At 40.6% G+C, this 21133-nt stretch overlaps 1 protein-coding gene across 4 annotated transcripts in view; it reads left to right on the top strand.

The window, feature by feature from the left end:
* Positions 1-21133, top strand: part of KIAA1217 (KIAA1217 ortholog) — a 178134-nt gene that overhangs the window by 114108 nt on the left and 42893 nt on the right. For all 4 annotated transcript variants that reach the window (XM_053980344.1, XM_053980333.1, XM_053980326.1 and 1 more), the window contains exon 6: positions 13854-14686. In XM_053980344.1, the coding sequence (XP_053836319.1) occupies positions 13854-14686 (833 nt within the window). The remainder of the gene's footprint in view (positions 1-13853; positions 14687-21133) is intronic.

Below are 21133 nucleotides of genomic sequence, written 5' to 3'. Positions count from 1 at the left end.
TTTAAAGTGCATCTCAAATATCTTTGTTCTGAATATGAGAGTGGATTGCAAAGGCCAGTTGATGGTCTTGCCTTCTTTGCCCATGTCCTCAAGCATTTGTGAGTCACTCCTGCTGGCATTTACCTGAAGTGCTCTGCTCACTTCTTTCCTAAAAACTACCCTCATGTTCTGACCACATCTGCCAAAAAACCCATGAAACCTCAGAATATTAAACAAAATGAAATAAGTTTATGTTGGATGTTCTTCTTTCTTGTCCCTCTTCTCCTTTCTTGTTCTCGCCCTCTCCCTACCATGCCTACTATGCTAGGCTACTATTAGCATTGTAATAACAATAACTAATGCAAAATCTTCTAGCATTAAAGAAAAGTTGCATTAATTCATGTTTTTCCACTTATTCTGTTTTTCTCTTTCTTTCATTGAATTTTTGTTGACTTTTTCTTCATATGCTAGTCTCTTTAACTCCTCTTTTTCTCATTAATTCCTCTCTTCCCAGCTTGTCTCTTTTTTTTTTTGTTTCCTTTCTTATTTATTATCCCTTTCTTGTTTCCCTATTAATTTTTCAGCACTCCATCTCCAATATTACTCTCTTTCATCTTTCACAAACTCCTATTTACTATCCTTCACACTGTCTCGTTCCCTTTTTGTTTTGTCTTTTTTCCTTTCTTCTGTACTTCTACACTGAGAATTTCCTATTACCTTTCCACATAATACTTCTTTACCTCCTGTCTCTTTTCCCTGTTTCAGGGAATCACACAGTCATTTAGGTTGGGAAAGATCTTTAAGGTCATCAGTCCAAGTCATGAGTTAAGTGTTAGTAAAATATCTGCAACATATGACTTGCTTATTTTTATTAATATTTCTGGATTACCTATGAACCAAGAAGGGAACATTTCATGCCACAAACTCAGTTCTCTGCATTTAAAAAGTTAGAAAGTTTAAGCATAAATAAGTGTACTAATGGTAGGACAGAGGAAGAGGAAAATGAAGATCCTTCCATACTGCTCTGCTAAGAAATAAATGTTTATTGTCAGCTTCAGGAGAGAGATGCTTAATTTTTAGTTACCTAAAACAGGAACCACAGATGGAGTTGGATTTTCCAAGGCAGATCACAGCAATGTCCATTGCATGGACCAGCAAGCAGCCGATGGAATGAAGCCGTCATTGTCCTAGGATCTCAGCTTTCTTATAAAGAAGGAAAAAAAAAAAAAAAAGGAAAAAAGTAGGATGAGAAACAGAACAGAAAGTGAGCTAAATGAAAAGACATATGGGCAGGCTCACTATGAAGAATTTCTTTTAAAATATAATCCTTATAAGATCAGTGTAGAAATTGCTGCCCAGTGCAGTCAGTGGTGAGAGGTTGGGAATGCAAAAGGGCAGCTTGTCCCACCCAGCTCCAGGGGAATGAGCTGACTCTGGAGGATGTCTGGCTGACTTTCTTTTAATGAAACATTAGGTGAGACAAATCCTCAATCCAGAGCAATTAATATTACTTCTTGAATTTTGAGAGGTGCTTAATGCATAGATGTCTGCAATACATGCTGTGATACTTTCCTATTGCTAGGAAAATGTCCTTGCTTAAATCAGGACAGAAACAAGGGGAAAGCATGAGGTTTGAATTACAGGGTTGAGAGACAGACTGCAGACCTGACGTAATAGTTCAGTTTTGCAGAACCTTCTTCATGCAACTCCAGTGAGAGTTTGCTATATTTGCTCTAGTAAACTTAAAAAAAAAAATGAGAGGCTTGCAGAGTTTCCAGCAGATGACTTCCCACTTTTATTTGTTTGCCTTTAACTTTTTTAATCCATTTAAAAATCAAAAATTTCAGATTATACTGCTTATGCTGATCTGCCATCACCAAAGGATAGGCCAAAAATTTACTGCTTTTATGCAAAACATATATGCATGTGTATATACATAACGTTAATACACAGGTTACAAGACAACACTGTTCTCTTGGGAGCTCAGATGCTCATCTGTGGGCTGGTTCAAAGGCTTTGTGCACAGGCTGGTCCACACTGCAAGCTCCAGGTGTTCTAGTGAGAGTGCTGCTTTGCCAGCAGTGAAGCTGTAGAGCTCCCTATCCCCTTTATAGTGGTGCATTCCAGCCAGCAGTAATGTGCTCTGTGGCATGAGAGGATTTTTTGTTTGTTTGCACGTATGTTGTAAGAACTAGGGAGTTTGAAATAAGTATACGAGAATTTTGTGGTACTTGTGTTTACTCCAAGGCATATCTGTTTCACTGCATGCCTTTGGAATCAGTAAACAGAGGGAGTACAAACAATATGCATATTTAGGAGAAGATAGTGTGGTCTGTACATAATCTCAAATCCAGTATGTGTTAGGCAGCCAGAACTGTTCTGTTCCCTCCCTGTTTGTTTAGCTTGGCTTCTCAAATTCAAAGAGCTTCTGTAGGATTTTCAGTCTTCAAGGAAACACCACACACATCCTTGTAGGTATAAACATGGGCAGTGGGCTGGAGAGCTGATGTGAAAAAGTCAAGGCCAATTAGAAAGAGTTTTTCAGGGTCATGGAGAGCAAAGTGGAGTGCAGTGGCAGCAGCACAGCCTGGCTGGATGCTGGTGTGTGTCACTTGGGTGACTTTGTGAAGGACAACAACTTGGGGCCTGTGTTCTGCTCCCTTGTTTTTGCCATGGGGAAGCAACTGAGACTAGGATCAGGATGAGGTAAGAAAAAAATTTTCTTCTCTGCTGAGTGTTTGGAGGCAAAGCTAAGCATCACTCTCCTTTCAAGAAATTGACCTTGTCATGGTGCCACCCTAAGCAGAGAGAAGAAAGATGCTGATGGCAGTTCCCCAGCTGCCTTCATGAGTCTTGTGTATCAGAGCCAGCAGAGTTAGGACATCCTGCAGACAACTCCACAGACTGGTCTTTGTTATCTCAAACTGTTGGTTTCTTGGATCAAAATTGGAAGCTGGGTGGGTGATAGGAATGGTGAGGTGGCATGAGACCTTCCTTGGCAAAAAAAACCCCAAATCTCAAAACCCAAATCCACACCCAAAATCCTAACCCCAAGCCCCTAAATACAGGAGAAAATATGTTTTCTTTGTAATTCAGCTCTAAAAGCTATCATCAGCGAACTGTCTTTCCGTTTGGATTCTGCTGGACTGAGCTGACTTGTTGAATTTAAGCAAAACCCCATTGACTCCATCAAAAACTTTGTTCTGGAGTGCTGAGAACAAAACCAAGTCTTGAGTTAGTGACCAGCAACCACCGGAAGCGCTTCCCTGTTTTCTGTCAAGGAAATTGTTGTTTACAGCACTATAAGGCATTAACTACTTAATTATTTCCATCCATGAAAGTAGTATTAAAGGAGTAGGAACCAAAAGAGCTGTTATCAGGAGCAGAAAGAACTTTGATCAACAGTTAAGCAATAAGTCATGTCTGTGCCACATGTGTATGCCCCACAGCAGACTTCAGAATATTCTCTGGCTTTATAATTGTGTGTTCTACTGATGTTTAGCCTCTAACATTTTTCTGCTTCAAAATGAGGGAAAAAAGCAAAAAATAAATTGATATGATGAGCAAATTGATGGAAAGGTTCAACAGACCAACATTGTTAATGATTTAGAAGAAAGGAGGGTGACTGGCATTACAGGTCTGTGGCGACTTGAGCCTATCATTAGTATAGACATTAACATTGGTTTTAAAGTCTGAAATTAAACTAAACTCCCAGGCTTGGTCTCAGTGAAGCATAGGGTGTTGTGCCTCTTAGGGGCATGCCCTTGGCTTACACAGGGGCTTGAACTGAAAAGAAGCTCTCGTTCTGTACAGTACTTTATTAAAAAATATATGGCAAGTAATTGTACATGGGATAATACATGACAAGCTAGATAATGCTTGAGGGCTCTGATAAAGCAATTGAAATGGACAATGATGCTTGAATTGTTTGTATGCATTGTTAGAACCTACAAATTAAATTACAGCCTTGGTAGTGATATAACTGCAGTACTTATGACGGTGTGCCTGATATATTCTAAAATTAAAAGCAGATTAATTCATCTAATGAAAATATTTTTGTATGCATCAGACATACATGAATATCATGCCATGTGAATGGAGAGCTAGTTATGTACCTGTCTGATGTTCTGGCATATACTTTGTCATGCTAGAGTCCAGTTATGGAAAGTGTACAGCCTACCAGCTTGCAATTCATTGCAAGGAATCTTAGCAAAATACATCTTTTTTATGCTTCATGTTAGCATAATAATTTTGCACTTCAGGTTTGTTAGCCTGTAAGGAAAACACAGATAAAAGAATATTCTCTGCAACTACTGAAAAGCACATGTGGCAATAAAGTGTTCTAGGATAATTTGCTTGTTTTTTTTACTCTTGATGTTTCTGAGTCTGGTTGGTCTGCCAACCTAAGCAGCTTTTTAACTAGGTCAAGTATATACATCCATTCATTAAAAGGGGATGCTTGACTGGTTAGTTAAACCTGCCAAATATAAACCAGATGCCTGAATGGTAAATACTGCTTTACCCCTACACTGCAAGAAACAAGCCTTGACTGATTAAATTTGAAATAAAAATAAATAGCTTTAACATTGTTTCTGTGCCATAATAATACTTTATTATAGTGCTAGTGCAAATATTTAATAAAAATAATGTTTTAAAATATTTTACATGGAAACTGAGAAGTCAGCATTTAAGACAAAATGATTTTTTTTTTACATTTCTGAAAAAACTCTTTATATTACACTACATATAAATTTTGTAAAGTTCTAGTCAGGATCAATAACGGCATACAAATTTATGGCATACATTACAAATCAGAATTCACAGCAGCTGTCTAGAAAGCTGGAAGACTTCTCTGATGCTGGGCTGGGTGTAGTAAGGGGTGGAACACCTGGATTTTTAGTTTTGGCTACCAGATCTGCTCTGATCTTTCTCCTGTTACTTAAATGCTTAGTGTCAAATTGTTGTTTCATAGCAGAAATGAATGATGCCTCCTTCACTAGTGGCTGAGACTGAGAGCAGTACTATGAAACAGAAATGCTGCTCCTGTAATGTCCCATTAGGGCTGATTCTGTACAGCTCATGATCACATGCTTAAATTGTATTTTTATTCCTTTGAATGCCATTTATGATGATATAGGCAATTTTTTACTTGCACAAAAGCAAAATTAGACAAAAATCCAAACCAAGAGCAAAAGAAACAACCCCCCAAAGCAGAAGATAACTGCAGGACTGGGAAGCGTTTGTGTCATGAGATTTTCCCTTATGATATTTAAGTGTTATCTCTTTCAGGCTGTAAATGTCTTTTTAAGGAGACAATTTCCATATTCTAATGGTCTTTTTGTGTGAGGGGATAGAAGGAAGTGAAGCATCCTTTCTGTTCTAATTTTTGGAAATGTATTTACCTTTTATATTGTTTCCTCTTTAAAAAAAAAAAACAAAAAAAAAAAAACAAACAAACAAACAAAAAAAAAACAACAAAAACCCAAAACAAATCAAACCCAACAACCAACCCAAATCATAATGGCTGCAGAGATAACTATGGGATTGATTTATGGGGACCCCGAAGTTCAGGTTATCCAAGTGGCTCAGGTGCCTGGTTAATGAGTAGACATCTCTTCCACGGTAGGAGCTTGTGCTTCCTTCTACAGTGGCACTACCAATCTGAGGAGGTGAAAAGCTTCTAAGGTTTATTTTGCTGAATTTATTTTCTAGAATTCTGTCTACTGGGTTTGCTAAATAGTTGGAGGTCTTCACCTGTTGGGGAATGAATATGTATAGGTCTCATAGTGTTGTCTTTGAAATGCACTGTGTTACTGAAGCAGAGGTTACTCACTATTTTATTTATGGCTTTCCCCTCTGCGAGTCTCTTTTGTGGTTCGTTCCAGTATGTTAGTCTCTTTCTATGCATCTTATAGGCACACATTAAAAAATGATTGAGTGACTGAATCACAGTGTTGCACAGTTTGTGAAAGGGTGACATGCCAAGGAGGTTATTTAGTGACTAATTTCGAAGGGGAGGAGAAATTGCAGGCTTGTCACGTGGAAAAGTACTTCAGTCTATTGAAACGGCGTTACTTAGATGACCGGATAAAGCAAGATGGCCTGATGTGAGCAGAGGGAAAAAGGAACCTTTTTCCTGCTCCAAAACCTTTTTGCAGAAGACATGGATATACAAAATATTATACCCTAGACCAAGGATTGATATTCAAGACTGAAAGGAAAAAGTACTTTATTAGAAGAAGTGGAACCAACTGTTCATCTCACTGCTGTAGCCATCCGAGGGATTTCCTTAAGAAACAGTAAGTGACTTTAATTACTTCAAAGCAAAGATCTTATCAAAAATTGTTTTATTGGTCTGTAGGCAACAATGTTGTCTAAGAGTGTAGTAAGAGTGCTAGTATTTTAAATTGTGAAACCAATTAATCAGGGTAGCATCCAGATAGCTGAAGAAATTATGCCCAGAAGAGTAGACTGTGTAGGATTTGGTCTGCAAACTCTCCTCTCTGCTTGTTTGCATGTTCCATCTTCAGCATGCACATTGACTTACAGGCAAGGTGAAGGAATCAAACATTATTTTTGATATTACCATTACATTTGTTTTGTGGTTAGCTTAGAATTTTATGGACCTGTTTTACATTCAGTAAAAAGTGAACTAGGTATTATTTGTTTTCCCCATGGGAGCTTTAGGATATGGTATGAATTAAGCTTATACGTAGTCAGGGATATAAAAGGACATACTGAGACATGTAAAATACCTTGAGATAAAACATTTGGATTACGGTAGGGACTGGATTCATATACAAGTGTACATTAAACATATATGTATAAAATAAGGGAAAATAATGTTAAGAATGTGTTTGATGTTCTGTGGTATGGCAAGGGAAATGATGGTGTGTCTGAGCTTCAAATCAATGTATTGGTAACCACAGTATGGTATCCTAGAAATTCTGCTTTTGAGTATCAAATCGTGCTTTCACCATAACCTCTGTGCACACCTGCACAACTGGGACAAGGATAAGGGGACTGGATGTCACAGTGATATTGGGTATTATGGTGACAACACCTAAGTATGTTTCAGTCGGAATGCCTCCTTTCCTCTTAAAATGTCCTCTAAATTCCACCTTCTAAGAGAGTGAGCATCACCTTCTGCTTCTCCTATTTTGTTCATGTCAACTTCTAGCTAGCTGACCCCGGCCAAAATAAAACGTAATCTATGAACATAGAAACTAGAGGACTGGATGATTTCACTGTCACTAACCATCGCAGACTCATCCTAAGAAGCATCTTATATTGACTGATTGTGTTGCTGTTCATCAAGGGAAAGAAAAAACCATAAAAATAAGAGCATAAATGGAAGAAGAAAGACCCAGTTATTCCCTTGACATATCCACCATATCAGACCCTAGAAAGTTACTGTTTCATAGATGTTCTGTTTTTATCTCAATTCTCCTTTCACCATAATACAGAGGTTTTTACAGCTGGGCATATAACAAAACTATACAAAAGGACTGAATGAACTGAAACCTAGGTGCATGCTAACACTGGGAAGTTAATTATAAATGTTGAGATTTCTTAGGGAGCTCTGCAACTCCTTTTCTGGAAAACTAGCCAGGAAAAAATAATAGAAAGATATGAAACATGTTAAGAACAGCTAGCTGGGTTTTAGACTTCCCCATTCATTGGAAGTTTAAACATATGAAATCAGTTTTATTCTACCAGCGTGTGGTTCCCATAATGAAAAACTGTGAACCCTGTAATGTGAACCCTGGCAGCTCCTAGAACCTTGTACTGTTGGGCTGGATTCAACTGAGGCCAAGTTCCAGCATAGGCAAGGTCAGTGGATTCATGGTCTGAAATAATTTTTTTGGGCATCAGAGGGTCCATTCTTAGCCAAAATTGCCAAGTAAACTTCTAGTCTGGAAGCATTGCCAAGGAATGATGGCCGTTGAAACCCCAGCATGTCTCACTGCTTGGTAACCCCAAACTACCAAGCACCCACCCTGCTGAGGAGAGCGTGGAAGAGTTGGGGTGACTACCCCAGATCAGACTCCAACCAAGGTGACCCAGGTCTATGAATCTGGAAAGCCAAAGCTCTAGAGCACCTCAGGGATGTCTGGTAAGAAATAACATCACTGTTGACTGAAATCTGCTAGGTGGTTTTTTTCCAGCTTTTGTCTTTACTGATGCTTTTATGAAATGTTTCAGCTCTCTTGGATTAGAGTTGTCTGCTGAAAGTACATATCATTGAAAAGTTTCTGATCAGAAACAGCTAAAAATTATGCTAATGTGTTTGAAGTTTTCAAATAATGACATTGGGCAGCTGAAGGAACCCACAACTGCAACCAGCATGATTTTTTTCTGTAATGACCCAATAGAATGGGGAAATTTATAGGTGCTAGAAGGCATTCTACGAGAAAGCAAGAAGAGACAAGTGTGACAGCCTCTCACAGCCTCTGTCTGATTTGCTTTCAGACAGATAGTTTTGATACAGATGCTTAAAATTCTCATTTAACTATTTATCATTTCTGCACTTTTCAAGTGTACTTTTTCTCATTGTAAATTATCTTATTTTAGAAACATTAAAAATATTTCCAAATATTTAAAATTTTAAAAAAATATATTTTTCAAAAGTGGATTTGTGCTTTCAGCTCTCCAAATCCAACTGGACTGAAAGATCAGTCATGACAGAAGTGTTATCATATAGTGCAACTAATGGTGAAGCTGAGGGGTTTGGACAACTAATACAATAAAGTTGTCAATTTATTTTTATGAAGACAGAACAAACTAGTGTATTTTATTGTTGTTGGATTGAGGGTTCTTTAGTTAAGTCTTTCCTCATTAGAAAAGTAAAGGATTGTGTGTGGCAATCCAGGGCATCCCTCTCTGGCTGCCCTGGAAGGTCTGGGACCCTGGCAGGGGGTCAGAAACCCAAGAGGTACAGAGCCCTGAGAGACACTGTCTCTGATCTCTGTCCATGGAAAAGAATTTTCAATCTTACAGGATGAATTACAAGCTCTGAGTGTTTGATATAAGTAGTTATTAGTGTGGCACAGGTGCAAAAGTAGAATTTTAGGATTCTAGATAAGGGGTTCAAAGGGGGCAAGATGGAGGAAACTGGGCATGCCTTGTCCTTTTTCTTCTTCATGCCCTCCATGTTTCACTGTGGTGTTGGCATTTTTCTATTGGTTTAGGCTGGGGACACACTGTTCAACATGGGTGATGGATATTGGCACGTTATTGTAAATATAGCACACGTAGTTTCTAGTCTAGAATGTTTGTAACATCCCACTGAGGGCAGAGCCCTGCACGCTGTCCTGCAAGACAGACCTGCTGCAGGTCAGAGAGAAAATATTTTAGATAAGAAGAAATAAACAACCTTGAAAACCAGCACAGATGAATTACGACTCCTTCTTTGGCAGTGGGGCTGAAAGACAGAGACTTTCTACAATCTCGGGAGCATTTAAATATCACAGATCCCAACAGGATTGCCTTACTTTTAGAGGATTTTTTTTCTGTTGAGCAATTTTCATAAAAGATTTCTTTACAGTTTAATTTATCAGTATTGTATCAGTACTTAGTATTTCTGTAGCTTTTTCATCATAGACTGCAAGGTCTCAATAAAATTCTTTGCAGGTGTCCTGTGTTTACTGTTGGGTGATCCAGCTTACAGAGCATAGAAGCACTTTCCTCAGGGAAGTGCAGGGTGTCAAAGGGAGAGTAAGAAAAGTAATAGCTTCACATGGCTGAGAGGTGATTAATGGAGTCTGTTGGGAACTTCCCAGTGTCTCCAAGAGAGTGCATGGATAACCTTCATCTTGGGAACATGCTCTGTGTAGGTATTTTGGCAGTCTGAAAATCTTGGGGCAAAGCCAGTTGCTGTGTTCTCTGGTGATGTAGAGGAGGCCTAGGAGAGCAGAGGGAAGAGCTGCCAGGTCAGAAACTTGGCCTACTTTTCCCTTTGCCCAAGTTTCACGTTGAGATCATAGCAGATAATGGCTTGAGTCAGGCTGTGTGTCTGGTATCCGGCTGCATGCTGAGCGGGAGGGTTGGTGTGGTGACCATGAGTCAGCGGTAGGCTTGGTGCCGGGCGCTGGCTGGCATTGCCCTCCTGGCTGGCATTGCCCTCCTGGCTGGCATTGCCCTGGTGGCTGGCATTGCCCTCCTGGCTGGCATTGTCCTGCTGGCTGGCATTGCCCTCCTGGCTGGCATTGCCCTCCTGGCTGGCATTGCCCTGGTGGCTGGCATTGCCCTCCTGGCTGGCATTGCCCTGCTGGCTGGCATTGCCCTGCTGGCTGGCATTGCCCTCCTGGCTAGCATTGTCCTGCTGGCTGGCATTGCCCTGCTGGCTGGCATTGTCCTGGTGCATGCAGGCACGGCTCTGCATGCCCCAGCTGCTAGCTGCACAGAGACCAGCTCTTCTTGTCCTCTGTGTGAGCCACCAGGAGCAAGGCTTCTTGTACCCCCCTGGGTGGATGGTTTGCTGGTTTGCTGACTTTGTGCATATAGACATTTTCAAAATATAGCAAGTTATCCAGTGTGCCAAGAGGCTTTGAAATAAAGAACTTAACTGGTTTTATAGAACATTGACTCTTTAGCATATAGAGACTCAGTTTTAAAAAAATTAGCTAAATCTGTGTCTTATAGACTTAAGTTTTGTTTGACTGACCAAAACCCTCCACAGCAGATGTTGAAACATAGTGTAATCTTTTTTGCTACAGAAAGGGAAGGATTCTCAGTGATGTGATTTTTCCCTCAAATGTTTTATACAGAAATGATTGCTAGCTGTTTGCCATATTTTAACCTAAAGATTGATAAGACAAATTTCCATTTCAAGGATGTAAGGTCTATAGGCAGTAGGAACAAGGAAGAGCTATGTGCTAAAGAAATCCCCACCCTCAGGTAAATGTATTACATGGCTGCAGTTGAAAAGCACATGATCCTGTGCTTGCACTAAAAAATCTTCCTTTTGCCCTCAAAGCAATTGTGTGGGACAGCACCCAGTATTTAGAGGCTCAGATAAACCCAATATCCTCTTTCTCTGTGCCTGAGTCATGCGAAGACCAGGAACATGTGGCTCAAGAGAGCCTATGTAGAAGAGTATGGGGTTTTATTGAGCAACGTGGGGGGTTTGTGGTGGAGGAGAGAAGACGGAAAACAGCACAGAAAGTGGGCTATATATGACAGAGTGGTGAAAAGATAAATGAGAAGGATGGTCTTTTCTTGCTTCTCATGTGTACCTCTTTGGTGTGCCTAGACTATCACACCAAAGAGGTACAGATGAGAAGGAAGAAAAGACCATCCTTCACATTTTTAAACTTACCATTAGTAAAGAGTCTGGAGGAGAGAGAAAAGTGGAAAGAGAGCCATGTGGCAGAAGACACTGTAATCCACTGGGTAAAGCTGCCTGACTTCTGGTGACCAGCTCAGGTCGCTGCCCAGCCCACATGCCCCAGTGAACCTTTGCTGGGCACCCCAGACTCTCTGGCTCCAACAGTCTACCCTTTGGTACACTCCACCCAGGGCCTGAGTTCTGGCTTAAAATAGCAGGTGAACTTCTCAGAAAGGGGTTGGGTGCCCAGGTGTTTGTGCCCTGCCCAGCCCAAGGGAGCCTTGATTGAGGATCTGTACTCTAAGAGCTATTTAAAAGCAAAAGTAAATAGTGTTGCATACACTAGTACTCAGACACAAGATTTTGAGCAATAGATCAGTCCCATATTCAAATTATTTTCCATCTTAAAATATTCCATCTAAAAGATGTTATGGTGGAAAATAGGAATTTTTCTTTGACAGATTGCTTTGACTTACAAGGAATGAATGAGCATATACAGGAATATGAAGTCCAGAAACTGGGGGAAATTAAACCCGTTGCTTTCAAATCTTCCCATGGAAATTTTCTCCTCTCTGCAATGTAACATTGGAATTTTCCTCTCACTGCAACCCACCATATCCTAGTGGCTCTGGTTTCTTTGACAGATACTATTCCATTTGTTGTAGCTTTATCTGAAGCAACTAAACAGGACATTGTGTAGCTTGTACAGTAGAAATCTAGGAGGATTTTCTTTCTCTGGGTTCTTCTCTTTGTGGAAAGCATCTGTATCTGCCTGTCCCTGAAGAAAACGATCCCAAATCTGCTCAAGTCAGTAGGAGTCATTTTCTTCTGCTGGCCCATGGCCAGAGTCAGTACACACAATATAGCTTAGTATGTTGCAGTGGTTCTTCAAGCCAATAGAAAACTATGTTGAATTCCCTCTTATAAAGTGATTAATACTGTTATAATAGTTATATTTTAATTATATCTTATTTAAAATTCCAGACTAGACTTACTCTCTGTGGAAATGAAAACATTATGCCATGTTCCTGTTGATTTTGTAATTTTTGTCTGGCTCATTTATGACCCATCCCAGTACACACCTTTGTTCTGTTACACTTATTTATTATTGTTCCATCCACAATCAGGTTATCTTCTTTCTTCTTTCTGATATTTGATACTCCAGACTGTTGATCTCTGGCCCTGGGGAAAGTAATTTCTAATTCCTGAGTGCAGAACCTGCTGTGATAAGAACATCTATTGTTTATATACTGCAATTCCCTTACCAGTGGAAAAACCTGTGGTGGGGCAGGAATAACCTCTTGCTTCATCTGCTGTGGATCACTGTAACTAAAATGAATCCAGTCACATTATGAAAGCAAGGTGTGTGAGGGGAGGAAAATTCTGTAGCTTTCAGATCAGCAACATCCACTGTACATTTTTTTGTGCTCCCTAACTTTAGGAATGTGGAGTCAGGCTTGGTGATACACAGTTTTTACAATCCCTTGAAGGTGCTGGAAAGGGAAGATGAAATTGTCAGCGTGAATTTTAGAAATGATAATTTTTTTTCCTTGTGTAGTTAGTCCTCAGCTGACTTTTTCATCTTCCTGTTCATCCACCTTACCCCAAGGGCACCAAGCAGGCACATGATGCTTTCTAGAGGGAGAATTTCTCCTGTCTGTTGTTGACAGCATTCAGCCATCCAGATAGGTCATGGCTGGGCACAGTGAGGTTCTACACTCTCAAAAGCACATGTCCATTGCAGATTTTTGCCAAACCTATCTTAACAAAGCACTAATACATTTTTTGGAAGTTTCCCTTTTCTTTTCCTTGCTTGCTCATTCCTTACTGCTGCTGCTTGCAAAACTATGATAAAATGTTCGATGACTTTCTGAGCATGTGTTTCACAAACCCTCTGAATCACTCTTATCTTTGCAATGGCACATGTTACATAGGGTCAGACTGTTTTCATAAGTTGACTGTGTTATCGTCAATGAATGTGTGTGTTTTTCTACTATGCTTTGTGTATCCTTTGTGTAATAAAGGCCACATCAAGTCATTAGCAAAATCTTAAATCCTGCACTGAGGAAAATGGCTAATTAGTTGTAGTATTTCTTTTTCTTGTCTAAGGACTTCAGATATGTTTGTGATGCCAGAGCATCAGCATTTTTATCCTGCTTTGGAATCAGTGAACTCTAGCCTGTGTGTCTGATCAATAAACTGTTTAATTCTGTCAGTGGCTACATGTATGTGGAACACCTGGCACCACAACCCCTGATTTCAGCTTCAGTAGCTGTGAATATCAGATTAGGGTGAGATGGTATTTGCATAAGTAAAAGCATTTTTTAAATCTCTCATATTCCTTTAACATACAGCCCATTTTATTGCTATTTATGGTTGTTATTTTTGTTAGGCACTGAGGTCCCAAAGTGTTTTATCTATGCAGATGTAAAATTATTTTGTCTCGAGGGTTTGTTTTTATTTCCTAATTTTCTGTAGACAACCCACATCATGTTTTGCTCATTCAGTAATTTTGTATCTGAGGTGTTTTTCCTTTTCTTTCCAGATGCAGAGAGAAATTGCTTATACAGGACGAGATGGCCAAAGTGGTTCCCGCCCTGGATCTGCCACACACCCTCTGCATGCGATGCCCAGCTCACCACCCTCCACCCCGGTGCCCCACTCCATGCCTCCCTCTCCATCCAGGATTCCCTATGGTGGGGGCCGGCCCATGGGTGTGCCAGGCAATGCCACCATCCCCAGGGACCGGCTGTCCAGCGTGCCAGCCTCACGCTCGATATCGCCCAGCCCAAGCGCCATTTTGGAGAGACGGGACGTGAAGCCGGATGAGGACATGAGTAACAAAAACCTTACCCTGATGCGAAATGAAAGCCTGTACGGTGACCCCTACTTGTTTCACGAGGGGAGGATGAGCGTGGCTGCACCGCACTCCGGACACCCCCTCGATGTCCCCGATCACATTGTGACCTACCATCGCAGTGCCATGAGGTCATCCAGCACTTACTGCACCCCATCCATGCAGCCGGAAATGCTGGAGCAGTCCTTGTACAGACAAAAGTCACGGAAGTACCCGGAGAGCCATTTGCCCACTCTTGGCTCTAAAACACCTCCAGCCTCACCCCACAGGGTGGCTGACATGAGAATGATCGATATTCATCCTCACCATGGCCCTCACATTCCCGCCCACACCATCCAGCCTGACAGGTCTTCCCCCAGCCGCCAGTCCTTCAAAAAGGAGCCAGGACCGCCCGTGTTTGTGGATGCGAAAGCACGGAGTGCTGTTGGCCTGCCAGGCATGGCCGAGGCAATGCCCTCTCCCGTGGACAAGCAGGCTTTTGGCTATGGGTCACCCACAATGCCCAAGGACAAGGAGACAAGGTAAGGCAGAGCTGGGGCTTAATTTATGCAAATGAGAAACGTTCCTAATCTTCACATCCTTTGTCATTTACGACTGGGGACAATGTAATGTGTAGGAGGCTGCTACACCAGGCTGCAGTGTTTATTAGCTGTCTGTCAAGGTAGTTAGCAATTTAGGGGAGATGTGACACCATCCATTATTAATTTGAAAGTATTGTCAACCCATGATGAATCCCTAGTTATTTTCATTTGTGTAAATTTCAGTCATTGGAAAAAATATAATAAAATAAAATGATTAACTGGGATTTTTCTTTGCAGACAGCCAGATCATGTTACAAGAACAAATGATGTTCTGTTCCTGCTAATAAGGGAATATATTTCACCCCCGTTAAGAATGACACTCTGATATTACAATTTTGGTTCTTTATGGAGTGAAGTTTTTCTCATCTAGTGTTAGGAAATGGGAAGAATTTATCATTACTGTCTTATCTCCTGTAAAGCATGAATTTGCATAAAAATAGGACAGTTGTTTACAATAATCTTCCTTGAGGGAAAATTGCTGAGAAAAGCAAATCTGTCCCAGGGAAGAAATCGAAACATGAATACTGTTCCAAATAATTTTTTCCAGCATCACAAGCAGTTGGTGACCTGACTGTTGTTAACTTTTGTGCAATGGCAATGATGACAATGATCTCTCCTGTCTTTTCAAGGATCACATTTACACAGAGGTCTGTGAAGGCTTCTCCTGCCTCAGACCCTGCCCTGGGAGAGAACAATCATTGCACTGCCAGGCGGTTGCTGTGTATTTATATGAGCTGCCTTAATCTCTAGCGTATTATTTGTGCTGTTAACTTTTATAGAGCTCTTTAGGGAAGTGAAGATGAATAGCTGGAAAATGCTGAGCTCACAGAGGCCAAAGGTAACTGCTGATTGCCTTAACCACTGGAAAGATACAGAGCTTCATACAGAACCTAGGCTTCCCCTCTCTCTAAGCAGCTTGCTCAATAATTAGTTGCCGCTTACCATGCTTGGCTAGAAAAAAAATGTGGGTTATGAGGTCCACTGGAGGGGGAAAAATGGAAAAATATAAAGAAAAACAGCCACGCACAAAAATTACAGGCTTATAGTTTGGTAGTTATGACATAAGGGTATGAGATAGGGCATATTACAATCTAAAGTCTGTGAAATTGGATTTTGATGTATCTGTCTCCAAGAGAAAGTTGCAGGTATCTGAAATTTCAATTCAAGCCACCATTATTACATCTAGGAAATTATTTGAAATAAATTTGCCAATTTTAATCCATTTACAGATTGAAAATTTTACGAAGTTCATTATAGGAACTGAAAATAAGGAAGGACACCAAAAACTTTTGTATTTGTACAATTTTCTGTCTTCTCTCTGGGCATCTCAGCTGTTCGGTCAGCTGCACAGATATGCACAAGGGTGTTTGTGAATGGATAAAGAGAAACTACACAGATAGTTCTGCAGCTCCTTAAAAGGGAGTTTTGCACCAGGTGTTTTAATTCTGGTCCCAGAATATATTAACAATGAAGAAAACAGCATTTGCATAATTGCACTTCCAAATAAATACATGATCTTAAAATTCAACATGGTGTGTATTAGTCACATGGCACTGAAAGAATAATTTTGAAAGCTGTCTTTATGGGTTGTGGGATTTTTAACCTTGAGGAAGTGTGACTTTCTAAAAATAATTGTAAATATCAAAAGGAATTAATGCAAATTGGTGTGTTTTCTAACTACTGCAATATTAAGAATTGTGTTTGAGTTCTACAAACAGAAAATGCTCTAAGCTTTAATTTAGCTTTATAATAATTTCATGAACTTTGAAAGTAAACACTGTTTAAACTATGCTAAACTAAACAAGGGGTTCTCCATGTTCAGGTGCTCTTTTTCTGCTTCATCAGGAATTGAGCTGTTACAAGGTTGTTATGGATACCTGAAGGGTGATGTACATAATGGCAGAATGGTATCCCCTACCTTATGTAGGACTTAGAGTTTACACCCATAAACATTATTGGCTTCCTTCTGTGAAAAAGAGTATTTTTGGGATTGTAGAGATAGGGCTGAATTCATTTTCTTCCAGGCATGGTAAAATGAGGTGTAGCCTGCCCTGTTGTGTACGTTATCCACTTGCTGATGCCAAGTGCCGAAAGCCAGGCCACAGCAAGCACATGGCAGCATCTTCAGTCAGCCTGTGTGCAGAGGTGTCAGCTGTGGGCAGACAGTGGAGCTCTTAGCCTTGGAGCTACTGAGGAGAGAGGTCTTTTTCATCTCTTCACTGTGGCATGAGAGACTCCCCATCCTGACTCATTCAGGAGCAGGTTGAGGACCCTGCAGGCACCAAACCCATCATCTCAGCACTGCTGTTGCTTTATTCCCTAGTGGAGTGTGCTGAGAGCAAAGAAAACATCTCTTGTGTCATAACTTTATGGAAAATTCCTCGAAGTAGCACTGTCACAACCTCAGGACAATGCAAGTTTAAGTATAAATCAGGGGAAAGACTGAAAGGGATAGTGACAATGTCAGAAGTAAAAGTGGATATCTCTTCCCATCTCTATCCTCTTTCAATTTTGCAGTTCAAGGCTGAACTGGGATATCTCTGTACTTTATCAGAATATGTTGGGTACTTAAAACAGATAAGACCTCTCATTGACTGTATCCTGGTTTTGTTGAAGAAAATGGTTCCATTACCTATGGAACATTAACTGCAGCAGATTTGGATCTACAAGAGATGGTATTTCTGAGCTCTTCTACTGGAGTTTCCCATTTTAATTTGACACCACCATGGAAGCCAGTTTCATCAAGCCTGTTATTTAAGACAGAGTTGAGAGGGATTTAATTGCTTCACATAATGCTTTCTTGTACTTGTTTTACCTATTTCCAAGTTAACTACTTCTGTGATATAAAGGACTGACTAAATTCTTGCAGTTAATTAATTTACCAGAAGAGTCCCATAGAAAGTTCTTTTACAACAGTGAGAAGAAACAAATTCATGGAGATTTAAAGAAATAAAAGATGTTAATATTCACGTGCAGGAAACTATTAGAAGTTACAACAGCTTACAGCAGTTCACCTTCAAAGGGTCATCATCTCTTAAATCTGAGGTCTAGTGGAAGAATGAGTAAATTTTTGTGTGTGAGCATGAGTTGTTTAAATTGCGATTTGCTGTCATATTTTTGGATGGCTCATTTATGTAGCTTGTGGGACATTTCTGGAAGTTACTACAGGCAAAGCAGATGTTTAAATGTTGATAAATTGGAAAAGAAGATGTTTTTCCAAAACTGCATTAAATTAAATGCTGTTTAACTTAAACTCTTTGCATTTATAATACATGTTGCAAAATTCTAGATTATTTGATAGTGCTAAATATATATATAATAAATGCTTCTACTCTAAACCAGCAAGATAACTCTGTAGAATATTTTTCCTCCAAAAGTATTTTTGGGGTGTACTGTGGCTCTCTTCTGCCTGAACACAACTTTTGTCCTCTTCTTTTTATACCATATTAGTGAGAAAAGGTGATAATTGGATTGAGCACAAAATGTAATCACATCATTGGCTCATGGCTTGCAGTTCAAGACTAAAGTGTAATGGCCATGTGTAGATTATTAAATATTGTTCCCCCCACAAAACTACTTTATTGTTTGATATGTTGAAGTACAGATGGACGCTCTAGCCATTTGGAAAAATGGCCTTACTTTGTAAAGTCATGAACAGTGAAAGACTCCATCAGCAATGCACTGAGCATTTTATAAGGGGGGCTTTACAAATACACTGTCTCAGACACTTTTCACAGGGCCAAAACTGCATATTCCTCTGTGAAAGGTGTTGAATAACTAGGCATAAAAATTCAAGTCAAATGACCAATACAGGATGGAGGAAAGGTAAACTGTATTTTGTCTTCCTTGTGTTAGAGGAACTGTTTGTAGGAATATGAGATGCAGGCTCTGGGATAAGAGTTGTCAAATAGTGTAACACCTGGTGTGTTTGAGAGCTTCCTTACCTCTTTAGCTTCAAGATGTAGAAGGTTTGAGTTAAATCTTCTCCTTAGAAGACTGACATATTCACCTTTGTGAATCCTTCTTTGGGAAGAAAGCAGAATACAGAAGAATTCTGCTGATCTTTGGTTCCCACCCTTCCAGGACACCCACTCACTCATCTATTTTGGGGAATTTGCAATAAAGTTTAAGACACCTTCACTTGATTCTGAGAAAGCCATTGGGAAAAACAGCCTACTCCTGTTTCCTTTATTTTCCCAGTGAGGTAAAAAAAGTTGTAATGAAATGTTTCTATAATAGAGTAATATAGAAAGAAATGTGTATTTCTCTGTCTCTTACCCCCTTTCCATGGCTTCATTTGGAGCTTAACTATAAAATAGGAAGTCACAGAAATTTTTTTCTCCAGGAAGGTGTGCCAGGTAGTTCATGATGCAGATTTGGTGTTTGAGTACATCTGTTGTGGGTGACGTGTTGCACAGCCTGGGGTTGGACAGGAATGTGAATGAACAGTTACACAGACCAGTTTTATTCTGTGTATGTACAAAGTATCTTCTCAGTGATGTGAATATTAAAGATCTCCCCAGGAAAGGGAAGTAACATGTCACGATAAATGGCATTGCTGTGACAAGTGGATACCAATTCAGCAGTATGCTGTACCCCTTCTTGGAATTACTTCCAGTTAACTGCAATAGAAGGAGTAACATGAAAGATCAGTGAATCTGTGAGGAAGAAATCTCGTGATTAAATCTGACATATCAGTGCACGCTCCCCAGAGAAGCAAGGGCTTTGGTCCTGCTGAATCTGGGGAGCAGGACACTAAGGCAGGGCCCAGTTCCTGAACATACCTAGAGCCAGAGCTGTGGGTCAGGCTGCTGGGGAGAAGAGGGCTGGCACGTGGCCTGTCCCTGCCTTCCTGGCCAGGGTCTGTGAGAAGCCAAAGCCAAGTCTGACAGAGTTCTGCTGGGCGTCACTTCTGACCTTGTCCTCTCCTTTCCTCCCCCACCGTGCTGCCACCTCTGACTCGCCCAGCATTCATGGGAAAACAATGTGAAACAATGCCTTTCTGTGCTCGGGCTGATAAAATAGCCATTTCTTTCCCAACTGCTGTAAAAGGGACCCTCCCTGCTCTTCCTGGGTGGTGGAGAGATGCAGCTTTATCTGGGAAATTAATCTGGGAGCAGAGATGGGTTGGCTCTTCTTGGGTTACCACCCTTCTGGTGGCAGCAAGCAGAGGCACCACTTTGTTCTGTCTGCCTGACCCTCATCCCAGCCTGCCCTGTGTCACTTGAGTGCCAGCCTTTCCTGTGCCCTGGGAACCTTGGTCTTTCCATGTCACTGGAGTGGCAGCCTGTCCCATGCCTGGGAACTGTGGCCTGCCCAGTGCAGGCAGAACTGCTGGGACAGGCTGGTCCCACCTCCCCCCTCCACAGCAGTTAGCACAGCGAGGGGTAGAAAACACAATGCTGAGAACAAAAAATCACAATTTTTGTCATGGCAGTGCTGGCATCCCTGATAGACCTGGCCTTGCACAGCCAGAGGAAAGGATTTTTTCCTCCCTTCTGGAGCAGTGTCTGCTCCAGCCCTGCATAAGGAAGTTGGAGGCAAAGGGGTCCACTATAGATCCTGTCCGTGCTCCTCTGGGGCTTTGTGGTGACAGAACTGGGCCACTAGCTCTCCAGCCACATCAGCCCAGGTTACAGCCCCACCACCAGGCCATCTGCATCCCTCCCTGCCCATGCTGGAATGTGCTGCCTCCCACCACCTTCAGTCCAACCACCTCCAAAAATCAGGTTGTTTTATTTAATGCCTAAAAGGCACCTTTCAGACACCTGTTTTTGAAATGTTTGATGCTAATGGCCATAACAAGTCTGGGTGTTACAGTGAAATTATTACAGGAAAAATCTGCCTGGTTTCTAACAGAGTAACTCCAGAGCACATGTAGATTCTTCACATTCTTAATGCTTTTACCATATGAAAAATAATGTGTTCTGCAATTGATTCCAGTATTTCATTCGTTTTTCATCATCTCCTATCTTGGAACTTCCCTCTCTCTCTTAACAACATACTTTCCTAGATTTCATGGCGAAGGACAAGATCAGCTTTGTGTTGCCATAATATCTTTTGAAGCACAAAATTGTTTCCAGATTATCTACTGTGGGATGAAAAAAACATCATATTTATGGATTGGTAAAACAGATAGACTTCCAGTTGAGTTTAGTTCCAGGAAGGTTTTGTGATGATTATCTGGGGAAAAAAATATTTTCATTATTAAGTGTCAAAAATGCTGCATTAAAGTTTGTTAAAGTATATTTATCCCTGGGTTTTAGTACTTGTTTTTGTTCCAAAGGTTACTGTGGCCTGCACCAGTTTCTTATTTTAAAACTTGTAATAGTGGAAATTCCGTAATGTATTTCTTGGTTTGAAATGAATTAAGTCAGATTCACTAGT

Source organism: Vidua macroura, chromosome 1 (assembly GCF_024509145.1).
Source record: "Vidua macroura isolate BioBank_ID:100142 chromosome 1, ASM2450914v1, whole genome shotgun sequence".
Classification (NCBI taxonomy): Eukaryota; Metazoa; Chordata; class Aves; order Passeriformes; family Viduidae; genus Vidua; species Vidua macroura.
This window is presented reverse-complemented; position numbering and strand designations above follow the sequence as displayed.